Here is a 14,276-nt window from a genome sequence, read left to right as displayed (position 1 = left end):
GACCACTCACCCTGTTAATAAGCAACATTATTACAAATAACTTACCAAGAACTGTCAGCTGAATCTTCTTATTCCCAACACCGGGAGCTTTTTTCACTTTGCACTGGTATGTGCCAATATCTGACAACTGTAAACTTGTTACATTTATTGATGCATCACCAGATTTGAGATCAGTACTTGTAAAATGTACTCGTCCCTTGAGACCTTGATAGTAGTCATCATAAATTTTGTCTCCAGAATATAAAATAATCTAAAAGAAAGCCAAGATAAGACAAGGAAAAAACAAACAAGCAAGCAAACTCTCTGTCTCATTAAAGGAGCTCTGGATACACCATGGTACTGTAGGATGCAAAAAAAAAAGAATAAGAACACAGTATCATGAGGAATCTACAGTTATTCAAATCACAGGTTAAGAAAAAGGAAACCACAATATGATCCTTAAGTATGGTCACACACTGTCATTGTAAATGGGGAAACCAAGACCGCCACATGATTCAGTAATGTAGCCCTCTATCAGAGAGCCATTCGGTGAGTGACCGCAAGAGCATGGATTTGTGAATTCTGATACACTCTATTTTCAGCTGCCTCAGAGGATGCAGTATGCCAATCAACTGTATAAAATCAGGTACAAACCACCACTACTCCCCAAAAAGGGCTTATGATAATTTACCCGTGGAACTTAAAAACAAAAAAAACCAACATTTTTTGTCTTAATATACTAAGTTGGAGGCACTCGAAGGTTCCAGACTCTAATGGATAAAATAATAAAATAAACCTGTTAAGATGTGTGTGCCCGGCCAGGTTAACAGGACCTTCCAATTAATCTGTGACTAAGAGCAAAGACCTTTCCTAATTCCACTAAGTTTTCTGAACCACTGTTAGGGGCTTTGATGGAAATAACTAAAGGCTAGATTTAGAGGGAAAATAAATTCTGCTAAACTTGACTTGGAAGAGAACTTATAACAGTCATCTCTAACTATCACTAAAATTAATTGAACACACTTTATAATTTTTCATTCGCTAGTAAAATCCTTCACTCTGGCCATCTGAGACCCAAGGGCCAAAGAGCAGTGGTACCAAAGTCAAATAATAATCAGAAAAGACAACTACAGTCTACATCCTGCAAATAATTTTTTATCTGAGATGTTTATTATGAACAATAAGATCAGAGCCAGTGCCATCTGTAGGAATTTCTCCAGGGCACAGACTTGGGTTCTTCTATTATCACCTCCCCTACCATGCGGACCCCACCCCCAATTCACTAAAGATCTTTTGCTTGTATAAAGTGTCTGCATTGCAGACACACTCAATACCGGTTCGCTAATAAAAGAAGCAGTCGAAGGGTCCACAGCTGACTTACTCCGTAAAACAAGCCATCACTTTGCTCCATCTTCTCCCCACAGCCGCTTGACAACAGCAACGTGGAGAATTCCTCAAATGAGACAGTGTCTCTTCCTCTATATTACACTGTGGACTCTCCTGAGCCACAAAGGTCAGTCCCTCATTTTGCTACACACACACTTCAGCAGTCTTTCAAGGAGGGCCTGACAAATAAAATGTGTCTCCACTGTCAGTCATTTTTGTAAACTCACTTTATGTTTTCCCATGAAAACAGTCTTATAAACAGTAGTTAAGAAATGGGGAAGTAACATTTACCAGGCAATTTTGATTCCTCTTTACAACCCAGCAGCGATGGAGGCTCTATCCACATTTAACCTTTAACCTGAGGAAAGCAGAGGCTGTCACAGACCTGCTCTCCCAAAGCCACACAGCTGAGATGCAAACCAGATCCATTTGGCCTGGCACTGTATACTGACTGACTTTATAAACATTTCTTTACGACTTACAGGCTTACGAAATGCTAATGCATACAGTATTGCAGAGGATTCGTACCACAATCCTGAGGCAGGTGTACTTGTTCCTATTTTACACATGAGGAACAGAGGAGGTAGTACACGTTAGTGCAGAGGATAATCAAGTGCGGGCTGGGGGGTGGCGGGTGGGGCAAGGTCAGAGAGACCGGGGTTCAGACCCCCAGCTGTGTCTATTGCCAGCTGCGTGACCCTGGGCATGTTCCTTCAAATCCCTGGGCCTCATTTCCCTCCTCCTCACATGTATAATCATCCTCATTCCGGGATGCTGTTTTAAGGCTTAAATAAGTATATATAATTAAAGTATATAAAACACTGCCCAGCACACAGTAAGTGCACAGTTCATGGTAACTGTTTGCTGACTAAAGAGATCACACAGGGAATGAGGATGGAAATTTCTCCAGCCCAGTCCCCCACCGCACTGCCTGCTAGCTTAAGAATATTAAAATAAGGATTTAGCGAGCATTATAATGTAGCTGAAATTCTATGTAAGCATCCTCTTCTGCATCAATCTCTCCCTAGCCCTTCTTTCTTTTGGTCTTTCCTTTACTGTGTTTTAGGTTAGAGGCTAGGCTTCTAACCCAGAAATGGACACTTCAACCCAGTCCCTAGTTTCACACTTGTCTCACAAGTCCTGTAGGCAGCAAGGCTGGGCCTCCCACTCAGCACAGAAGTCCTTGGGTTCTCCTTACATGAATGGAAACGCAAGGCTACAGGGCACGCTGGACTTCTTGGTCTCGAGACGTACCTGGTCACAGGGCTTCACCCATGAGTCTTAAGCCAGAAGCATTTATGACCTGTGCTCTCCATTCAGGCATCTTAACCATGGAACCAGAGTCCTGGACTCTAAAGGGGGATGGGCACTGCACTGGCAAGGGAGTCCGGGGTGTGTAGGACCTCAGGTAGAAGCCTGCGCTCAGGCTGCTGGCACTGCCATGGAAAGAGAGAGGGGATGAAGAACAAGATGGGAGGGGACAGGGTATCTGGGCTGAGTACACAGGATGAGTCAGGCTCAATTTATTTTGCTTAGGGGGAGAGAAGGAAGTTCTAGTACCAGAATCAGGGCAGAGATAGATCGTTGGAGGGGGTGGCCCTAGACATCTACAACTTGGGAAAGCACCTTAATTTTTTTCTTCACAAATACATCATGGACAGACTGCTTGTATTTGCCAAAAATAGTTAATTACCTAACTGCACTGATTCAGCCATTAAACGGCTGGATAACCCCTTCTTTAATATGGACCATAAGTAAAAATTTCTCTTCCAAATATATTATATATATTATAATATTCCTTCAAATATTTGAACTTCTTTTTCTCTCCCTGGTTTAATATAATTTATTAACACTGATTTTTTTAAATTAAATATATCAGGCGAAGCTAATATGAAGCACTCTAAATTAGTGGAATACTCTGGTACCATTAAAAGGCAAAGCGTGATATGTGTATTTGGAGATGAGGTTGAAATCGTGCCCCAAAGGGTTAACAGAAACTGGTGACTAACAGGAATTCTTGAGCTTGTCTTAGAGAACAGCACATAAGAGCACAGCTTGTTCAAAACCCCTCCACTTGTACCCTACCTCCACTGACCCAGTTCGCCTTAATTATTTTTTAACTCCTTAACCACCTTTATAGATAATGCTGATGTATGGGTCACATAGTGATTGGGGGGCTTAAGTTGTTTTCCAGGGACTGGGAGTTGGCTTCTGTCCAGTTCAAGCCGGCTAAGGTTGGTTGGGACCACCGACCCTAAAACTGAGTTTGGGCAGGTGTCCATTGAATGACCTTTTGACGTCAGAGGGCTGAAAACGCCACCCTCAATCATGCTAAGTGCCTCCATTTCTGAACATGAATCTCAAGAAAAAGCAGGTAACTAAGATATACCTGCACAGAACACTGATGACCTCACCTTTCCCTACCTCCAAACACCTTTCCCCATGCCTAAGACCACCCTGCTTCTTTATCTCATATATATGTCAAGCCCCTTGCCTTCAGGGAGGCAGGTCTGAGATTTGTTCTGTCTCCTCACTTGGCTGCCTTGTGAATAACTCTTTCTCAGCTGCAAACCTTGGCATCTCAGCTCTTGTCTTTCAACATTTGTCTTGCTGCAAGTCAGGCAAAGGAACCTGGTTAAGTAACAAGGTTATTGGGCAATTTTTCTCCTTTGTGTTACTTTTGGCTTTTCAAGTTTTCTACATTAGGCTCTTATTAATTTGTAGTTAGAAAAAATTCTGTAATAATACAGTCATCCCGGGGCTTCCCTGGTGGCGCAGTGGTTAAGAATCTGCCTGCCAAGGCAGGGGACACGGGTTCGAGCCCTGGTCCGGGAAGATCCCACATGCCGCGAAGCAACTAAGCCTGTGCTCCACAACTAAGCCTGTGCTCCACAACTACTGAACCTGCGCTCTAGAGCCCGCGAGCCACAACTACTGAAGCCCGCGTGCCTAGAGCCCGTGCTCCACAACAAGAGAAGCCACTGCAATGAGAAGCCCGCGCGCCACAACGAAGAGTAACCCCTGCTCGCTGCAACTAGAGAAAGCCTGCGCGCAGCAACTAAGACCCAATGCAGCCAAAAATAAATAAATAAAACTGAAAACATTTAAAAAAAAAACTAGATCTTAATTATTAAAAAAAATTAAAATAAAAAAAAAAATAATACAGCCATCCCTCCGTACCCACGGTGGGGGTGGGGATGGGGGTGGTCCAGGACCTCCTCCCTTTCCCCCTCCCCTCCTCAGATGCCAAAATCCACAGATTCTCAGGCCCCTCATACAAGGTAGCACACTTATGAGATGATTTAAAGTATATGCACCCTCCCATATACTTTAACTCATCTCTAGATTACCTACAATACCTAATACAATGTAAATGCGATGTAAATTGTTGCTGGCATGTGAGAAATTCAAGTTTTGCTTTCTGGAACTTTCTGGAATTTTTTTTCCCGAATATTTTCAATCCATGAATGGTTGAATCCACAGATGGGGAACCCACAGATACGAAGGGCCGACTGCTGTTTTGTTTTTTAAGGAATTCAATGTATAGGATATTTAACTTGCAAAAATATGGAAAGCAGACTGTAATAATACGTACCTTCATTACACTGTTAGACTTGACCCTTATACTGGTAATGGAATCCTTGTGTGAAATGTAAAAATTCAATTCTACCTAACCTTTCTCAAAGCCTAGTTTACCAGGCATCCCCTAACACATTATGCACATTCCTGCTGCACTGTCATACCTGCTCCACATACGCCTCCCCTGCTCCCTGGCTCACATACACTTAAGTCCAGATTTTCAGAACGTTCACAAGTTCCTCTTCTTCCTTGCAGCCTTCTTTAAGAAGTCTGGTGGACTTTTCTTCCCCTTGAAATTGGAGGTCACTTATTATCCACTTCACTCCATTACATACGTGTCCTCAATTTCCACAGCACCTGCCTTCCTCACCTACACCATAAGCTATGCCTTTCTTCGCAGCTCCCCAGGTCCCCCCACACGTTATCAGCACAGTGACAGACACCGAAGACCAGCTCCCGGCATCTGCCGAGTAAGCAGCACATACCACTTGATCCACCTTCTGATTATCAGCTGGTGATAGCAGCCACTCGATGTCCAGAGGTCCCTGGTCTTCTGGACCGAGGGTAAATTTGCACGGCAAATAGGCAGTTTCCCCTTTGGCCTTTTCAATCATCTGTTCAGGAGTAGTGATACTCAAACTTCCAGTGAAATCTAGAATATGAAACATGTATATCGACTGAGCATCTGCTCTCAGGCTGGCAGCACACTCAGCACACCTCAGCGGTTCAGAGGGAGCACGGGATGTGGGTGAAACAGGATTTTATTTGGGACCAGAGTAATGAAATTCCCACTCGGCGGTCCCCAGTTTTTAAGTTTGTGCTTCTGTAGAAATAGAATGACAAATATTAATATCCATCTTATTCAATACAATTTCCTTTCAGAACACTGGGAAGTTCCCAACATTATATGGAATACCAGCATTCTCATATGAATTATAAGAACCTAGTAAAGGATTTCTATTATCCAAGCAGATATTTAAAACTGAACCTGGCTAGAGTCTCTGAAAGGTCAATTACATCATACTAATTCAAGGCCACATTAATTCACGCTTCCATGGTGCCAGGGACACACTTGGAACTCCCATCACTGGGGCACATGCTGATGAATTTTGACACGTTTTCTGCCAAGGCTTCTGTAATTCCAAATTTTTTTTAAATTGGATTCTGTAACTTTTATTGAATGCTTAAAAATATTTCTAAGCAATAAATTTTGATGACAATTCAAAAAGAGAAGAAACTGTCAATTTATATATTTTTAAATGTACCAAATAATTGACCTCAATATTATCTTTAAGACATTTCTTACTGTTTGTCCCTTCTTATTTCCCTTCTGAAAAACAGTCAGACATATTTATTATATCATTTTTTAAAGGACATCATAAAATTCCATAACCTATTCTCAAATTTGTATTCTATGAAACTTCCACTTAGATCACACTAATGCTGGATGGCAATATTTGAAAACTCTATAAAAGCAAAAATAGATGTCCTGAGCCCCAAACAAAAATTCCAACATAGTTTCTTCCAACTGAGTTTGTGAGAGAGATGGCTAAAACCCACTGCAACCCCATAAGAATTGAAAAAAAAGTCTCCTCCTTGTGGCTAACGACTTACTGTAACAAAATCAGTATCTTTTACATGCATAAAAGATGGAAATTAACTACGAGCAAAATGATGCTATTTCTTACCAATAAGGGAAAAAATACCAAGTTTAATTCACACATAGATCTGTTCACTACTTATGTCTTACAATAAAGATTACAGTTTGAGCAACCAACAACTTAATATAAAATGCAAATTTAGTCTGTAAATGAACTATCACACAAAACTTTTTTCTTTTTTACTATTTACACTATAAAAGTTTGAACCACACTAGTCTGTCACTGTATGTTTTTCTTATGATAACCCAACATTTTCTTATGGGTAAAGTCAAATGTGTAACGTATGCAGATTTGAAGTTTCAAATGAATACACTGGTTTCCATTCAGCAGCTCTACAACATGGGCCTCTACATCACCCAACCCTGACTTCCAGGGCTGGATGATGACCTGGAAGAGGCCCCAAGCACAAAGATTATGATACATGGGGCTTTCCTCTCTCCCCCACTTCCCATCCCCCTGCTCACACCATAAAAATAAACACAGAGCAAAATTAAAAGTAAATCCAAGTCCTAATTCTCCATAATGATGATTTTGTTGCTGGTTTTCAAATGACACATTCCAAAAGAACAAACCAGAATGAAGAATTATATTATTATCCATCACATGAACCTTTCCATTAGCTCTTAGAAGAGGCTTAATACACGCGGACTATCAGTTGTAATGAAATGTTAGTAAGGTTGTAGCCAATAGATTGAGAATGAAAGAAAAGTCAGGTTACATTCAAGACCATTTATATTCAGGCACCATCCTAGGCTTTTATCACATTTAAGTGCACTCATCAAACAGCAAATTAAAATTGGACACAGACTTTCTGCAGGCCCTCCCCTAAATCAGAGGTGGCCTTGTTTTGGCCAATAGAAAGTAGCCTGAGTACTGCTGAGCCAGTCCCAAGGCTAGGCTTCAAGAGGCGTTGCTGCTGCACATAGAGAGAACTGAGGTGTCAGACACCAACAGCTATAAGCACCCAACCTGCAGCTGCCCTAAAACACCAGCCCAGTCCACACCAGCTGCCTGCAGCTCCAGGAGTGACCCTAGACAGGATCATGAGCTAATACACGATTGTTCTTTTAAAGCCTCTAAAGTTTGGGTTGGTCTGTTAAACGGCAAAGATTGATATGCCACCCAAAACCACTGATTCAGCCCAAATGGACCACTTACCATCCCCCCAGAAGTCCATACTACTCCAATCTCCATTTCATGTGCACATTTCTATTTTAGATGGTATGATTTGATAGGTATCTGTATAATCGCAACTATTTCTCCTGATTGATATTCAATCCCCTGAATAAATACTTTCTATCATTTCTAATAAACTCAATTCCATTCCTACCTCATTCACTCAGGCACTCTGCTACCTCTCCAGCCTACAATGATTTTTCCTTCCGTCTTCCTAGTAACACTCATAGTACTTTACTTTCTGCTATCCGTTATAACCCGTTTGGCACTCAGCGTATACTATCGTCTTTCTTTTTTTTTTTTTCCTTTTATAAACTCAGGCTCCATGGTTTTTGTCCCATCTTCTAGATATCGATGAGCTTATCTTCCCATACTACCTTGTAATTTTAAGTGAATTTTTAAAATGCATGCCCTGATTCACCATTAGCTCCATCAGGGTCAGCAGAAATTGTGGATACCTTTATCCTCTGTTGCGTTCCTTGCACATTAGTAGAAAATAACTGGTGACTGGATTATAAGTTTGATGAATTTTAGAAATGTTGAAAAATAGCATTAATCTGCCAGAAGGTCCTGCTACTTGAAGATCTCCTGTCTATAGCTCCTACAATTGTCTGCATTTGTCTGGGTATGAATACCATATGTATAATGTAAGATAAGAACAATCTAAGTACAGTCCAGGATGAGAATTCCATTTCAAACAAATCAAGACACAGCCCAAAAATATGGAGGCAAAAATATATAAGTAAGAATGAAAATTTGCTATAAAAAAAAACAATTAAAACTTCCTGGTTACTCTGTGCTTCTAGAGCTTTTATTTTATAAAAAAATCAAATGAAAAGTTTAGAGGCATCAGTTAGATATCAAATGAGTAACAGTTTAAATTCTCCTAATTCATGCTCTCAGTACTTATACTACAGTCATTAGAATTAAATGTAACTTCGTTTTCATGATAGTAACATCCATTCTTTCTTCTTTGATACATTAAAAATTACTTTTCTTTTAAAGAGTATCTTAGAAAACAGTTACATGTGTATAAAAATGATCTGGATAGATATCAAACTGTTAGTTATTTTTCACAACTGAGATTTTAAGAAAGGTGAGCTTTATAATGAGATTTCCTTAATATGTATACTGCTAAAGGAAATTTTAAACAGACTTTAAATGGCTTTCAGCATTTCTTTTTCCAAAAATGTTTAAAACATTCAACTGCTCTTCATTGTGTTGCACTAGAAATGAATTAAAATCTCAAGATGGTAGAAAACAGTTATTGGGTTTCCTAGCAACACTGAAGGGGCCTCTCTGCACGAAGGCATAGTTTTTCAAGCACTGATGTATGCATCAGTCACAAATTGTAGAAGACAAAAGGCAGACACTTGGTCTCAGGCAGTGTCTCTGGATATTCTTAACACTGCCCAATTCTATTTATGCAGCAAATTGAGTGATAGTTTAACTTGCAGACTACTTGTAAGTTCAAACATGGTCTCAAAACTAAGTCAAATAACACATCTTCTTATAATTTTATTCAAACATATTCAGAATGTGATGAAATATGCAGCACATGATCAACCACAAGTACTTGGAGGGTCCTGTTAATAAGTGCTCAGCACTGGATTATGTAAATAAACAGACTGAATCATGTCCCTTTTTGGCAGTGACTGAAATAACATCTCCCGGTTTTCTGCTTGCTTTTTCTAATCTCCAAATTCCAAATCACTTGAGTCTGTGGAACCTCTCTTCTGCCCAGTCTGACTTCTATCTGAGCATCAAAATGACATGAATTCATCAGAGTATTTTTCAGCTTTGATGTTGTCATCTTCTGCCAAGGCCTTCGATCTGTTTCCACCGTCAGAAAGGAGCAGAACTGGAGAGCATGGCAGGCAGTACTCCTCTAGAAGGCAGGCAACGTTTGCAACTGATAACCTGCCTTATTTCTTTCATTTCTTTTCAAGTTTAAGCTACACGTTAACCTGGATGGTCTTCAGCTATCTTTTCCTTCTGTCAATCTTAAAATCATAGGAAGTCGGAACGTGCTCATGAAACATTACAGTTGATTAAAAAAAGAAATGAAGTAAATGTGTGAGAATTTTTGATAAGGTTTTGACTGAGGAAAGTCTTAAAGAAAACTAGAGAACACAAAACAGAGAACACAAAAACTATGAAGAAAACCCCATAAATTTAACTATATTAAAAATCTTAGGTTAAAAAAATCACCATTTAGCTTTCAACAAAACTTGCTGAACAAAAGGAAGGTTTTCTGCTATTCTATCACTGAGGAAATGAGACAAAAGGAATGATCTGAAACATGTTTGCCACATATTTATCTATACAAGCAAGACACTAAATGTGGAGTCTGACCAAAGATGGCATATGCACAGGGATCTTTCAAGCAGTGACGGGCGAGGTGTTTTCACCTGGGTGGAGAGAGAGGCTCCTACATAAGCCGTATAGAGATCTAAGCAATCAATGAAATGCTTCGTTACAACAGAATCAAATGGCATTCAAGCAATTCTGGATGCCCGAGGTAAGCAGGTCACAATATGCTGGGGACAGCACAGGCAAAGCAAACTCACAGGCCCAAGTACCTTTGTATAAGAGAATGGAAAAAGAAAGAGCCAAGCTAAGGAAAAGTGTTGGAAATATTGCAGCACCCATGGAGGGCGAGTCCAACTTACTGGACCAACACTACAGGAGGCCTGTGAAATGCAAATGTGCAAACCCACTTTGAGGAATTGAGGCTGAACTCACAAGACCTAATATGTGCAAGCATGTTATCTGAAAACGACCCCAATGTCCAACAAAAGGCAGCATCCGAAAACGACCTAGATGCCTAATAACAGGCAGGAGAATTAGGGTAAGAAATCCAAGCTCTCCTACCTGGACAAAGAACTAGAGCAAACACACTAGGCCAGAAAGAGCCCACTCCAGCCAAAGTACCTGACTAAAACATGGCTTTCAGGTAGTAAAATCGACTCCCGCTTACATTAATGGTAGTTCGACTAAACACTGCCACCACCAGGTTTAATCCCATTTACCTGACAGCAAAGATAGTTATCTAATCAAATTAGATCTTTCAAAAAGAATATGACCTTTAACATACACGTTTAATAATAAGTATACAAGTATAATAATACTCTGGGGGGGCTGTGCTAGCGACTGAATCGTGTCCCATCATAGTTCTTGGGGAAGCCTTAACAAACCCCCCAGGTGACCGTGTTGGAGACAGGGCCTTTAAGGAGGTGATTATGTCGAAGGGCGGAGCCCTAATTTGATAAGAACAGGTACCTCCTTAATGCAACTCTGATGTCCTGATTTATAACACATATATATTTGGTCTGTGTCCCAGGGCCTGGCACAGAGCTCCTAGGAGCGATCAAGGTGTCTTTTGTTATGATAATGGGGACTTTTAGAGAACTCCTAAGGAACCTAAGGATGGGCTGGTTGCCTGGGGAGGCGATCATGTGATTAGAGGATTAGAACTGGCATCTGAAGTGTGTGGGTGGGCGGGGTGGCAGGCTCGCAGAACCGAGCCCTTATGAACCTGTGAGTCTGACGCTACCTCCGGGTGGATGATGTCAGAACACCCAGCTGGTGTCAAAGAATTCCTTGGGGCCCCCACACACAGCAGAATTGGCGTCAAATTAAAATCTCCCAAATGCAACCACTGTTCTCTATGTCCAGGCCACTACCATCTCTCCCACAGGCTGAGCCTGCTGTCTTCCCGGCACCCACTCTACCTCGTTCTGACCACCTCCACGCTTCACCCGTGTGCTCTGAACAGCTGTTTCTGAAATTATACCACTGCCATGTCTGAACACCCCTGGCAGCCCCTCCCTGGTTCAGACACCTTTATCCTCCTCAAGGCCCCTCGTGAGCAGGCGTCTCCCCACCTCTGGCTGCTCAGCACCCGCTCTCCCCGCGTGCCGCAGCACGGAGCACCCACACGCTTTACAACACTACCTTCCTTGCTCCATCCCACCTTTCGGAATCACTTCTACTACTTTGGTCTCGGGTCAGGCACTTCCCCAGAAAGCATTCTTTCTTTGTGCCCAAATATGGACTGAATCCAATGGACTCCTCAGTCAGCTGATAAGGCCTCCATCACAAGTACTTACCCTGTTTTACTGAGGTTGCTTCTTCACTGTGTGTCCTTCCTACCCTATACCCTCAGTGGAATATTTCGCATTTGATTTAGAAGCCAAAGCTTCTTGATTATCATTGATTGCCTAGCAAAATTTCTGGTGCTCAGCTTAAAAAAAAAGGAAAAGGAAAACTCACAGGCACAAGTAGACCTTTGTGTAAGAGAAGGGAAACAGAGGATCTACCAGAAATGAAAGATGTTTCATTTCAAAATAGTGGAGAAAAATTAACAAGATGTAATGTGGCTAAAAGTAGGTGAAAATACGTTAAGACTTTTCTCTATTAAAGGTGGAACCACAACAATGAAAGTGTCCTGGTCTGGAACCAATCACAGAAGGAAATCAAAGAAATCAGAGGAAGCACCAAAGGGGAAAAGACGAGTTAAGCGCACACTTGCGGAGCACCTGTGTTTGTGCACGTTTCCCTCGTCTGAAAGGCCCACTTTCTCCCACTGAAAGCACCTGCAGCCATTCAAAGTACCTCTCACCTGTGGCCTCCTCCGAAGTTTTCCCAGATCCCCACAGGCAGTGTTAATTGCTTCCTCCTCTCAATTACACAACCTGCACCTCTACTGAAGGTAGTTGTTTACATGTCCCTACCCTTAAGGACATACTTTCACTTGCTTAACAAGGGTGTCAGGGTTTCATCTCTGGAGGGCATGTTCCAAGCCTTAATTCAACAAGACCCCAGACCTGCCTTGGACGAAACTGCTCAGTTCCAGTGGAGGGCGGGAGCTCAGAGCAGAGGGAAGGTGAAGGAGCTATTTGAAAGAGGAGTGGTGATGGGAGAGAGGACCACGAAACCTTTCGGGAAAAGTATGGGAAGGAGAGCCACGGGAAGACTGTGCATCCAGGGAAGTAAAGGAAAGGAACAGTGAAGTCACTGGAGATATATGGCGCTCAGAGGGAGCTGAACAAGCCTGGTCGTATGCTAACAGGAGCAAAGACGGATGCTTATTACTTTAATATTCACGTTACAAGAAATGTTAGCAAATGTGGTAAGAAATTAATGTGTATGCAACTTTATGTTTAGTTATATATATATATTTTAAAGCAGCCTACCTCATCAGTCACTCATTTTTTAAAATATTTTACCTATTTATTTATCTATTTATTTATTTGGCTGCACCAGGTCTTAGTTGCAGCATGCAAACTGCAAACTCTTAGTTGCAGCACATGGGATCTAGTTCCCTGACCACGGATCCGAACCCGGGTTCCATGCATTGGGAGCATGGAGTCTTAGCCACTGGACCACCAGGGAAGTCCCTAAGTATAGTTATATTAACATGAAAGAAATATGACATTAAGAAAAACTTTTATTCATGAATATTCTAAAATCACAACTAGGGATGAAGAAAAGTTGCTTGTCTATCTATCTCTAGAACAACATGAAGCAAAATGAGAAAAATGTTACACCCCAATGTGTGGTTTCTCAGAATATCTGGAGTTGGACTCCCCTGGTGGCGCAGTGGTTAAGAATCCGCCTGCCAATGCAGGGGACACGGGTTCGATCCTTCCGGGAAGATCCCACACGCCGCAGAGCAGCTAAGCCTGTGCGCCACAGCTACTGAGCCCACACACCGCAACTACTGAAGCCCACATGCTCTAGGGCCCACATGCCGCAACTACTGAAGCCCGCGTGCCTAGAGCCCATGCTCCGCAACAACAGAAGCCACCGCAATGAGAAGCTCATGAACCGCAATGAAGAGTAGCCCCAACACAGCCAAAAATTTAAAAAAAAAAAAAAAGAAAGAAAATCTGGAGTCATTCCAAAGATATTAACAAAAAAGAAAAACTAGGAATAAAAATAAGAATAATTTAACTTCACATTCCAGAAGTCTTGCATATTTCTTTGGTTTCTTGAAAAGGGGTATGTTATGATGACCTTCATGTCAATTGTTACAAAGAACGTATTTGATATTGACTTTTGTGAGAAATGTCAAAGTATGTCATAGAGGTTACTATTTTAAATAGAGAAGACGTTCAATTGTCCTGCTTAATTCAGAATATAGAATTCAGGAACCTTACATAAAAACACAGTAACATTCAATAATAATTCATGAGAACAATGTTAAAAAATAAACGGGAAAAATCAGGAAGTGGTATGTTTAAGGGATTGATCATGACAAGTATAATTTTGTTGTGTGTGTTTGACAACAAATACTACACATCAGATGTCTGGGTTAGCAAGCAAGTCACTGGGATACTTTAAACCCTGTTTTAAATGTTGCAAAAATGCAACTGCCAAGCTATTTAGACCATTTCCTTGACCCTAACACCAATCTGCCAATTTCCTTCTCACCAGGGAGTTGTTTTGGGATTAGCAATGTTTAAAATTCACCTAAATAGTGTTTCTTTC

At 41.3% G+C, this 14,276-nt stretch overlaps 1 protein-coding gene across 4 annotated transcripts in view; it reads right to left on the bottom strand.

Moving 5' to 3' along the window:
- Positions 1-14,276, bottom strand: part of CXADR (CXADR Ig-like cell adhesion molecule) — a 52,234-nt gene that overhangs the window by 15,148 nt on the left and 22,810 nt on the right. For all 4 annotated transcript variants that reach the window (XM_036850822.1, XM_036850824.1, XM_036850821.1 and 1 more), the window contains 2 exons: positions 5,430-5,596; positions 46-250 (listed from right to left, as the gene is read on the bottom strand). In XM_036850822.1, the coding sequence (XP_036706717.1) occupies positions 46-250; positions 5,430-5,596 (372 nt within the window). The remainder of the gene's footprint in view (positions 1-45; positions 251-5,429; positions 5,597-14,276) is intronic.

Source organism: Balaenoptera musculus, chromosome 4, assembly GCF_009873245.2.
Source record: "Balaenoptera musculus isolate JJ_BM4_2016_0621 chromosome 4, mBalMus1.pri.v3, whole genome shotgun sequence".
NCBI classification, from domain to species: domain Eukaryota; kingdom Metazoa; phylum Chordata; class Mammalia; order Artiodactyla; family Balaenopteridae; genus Balaenoptera; species Balaenoptera musculus.
The sequence above is the reverse complement of the archived record's forward strand: the minus strand, read 5'-3'. Positions and strand labels throughout refer to the sequence as shown.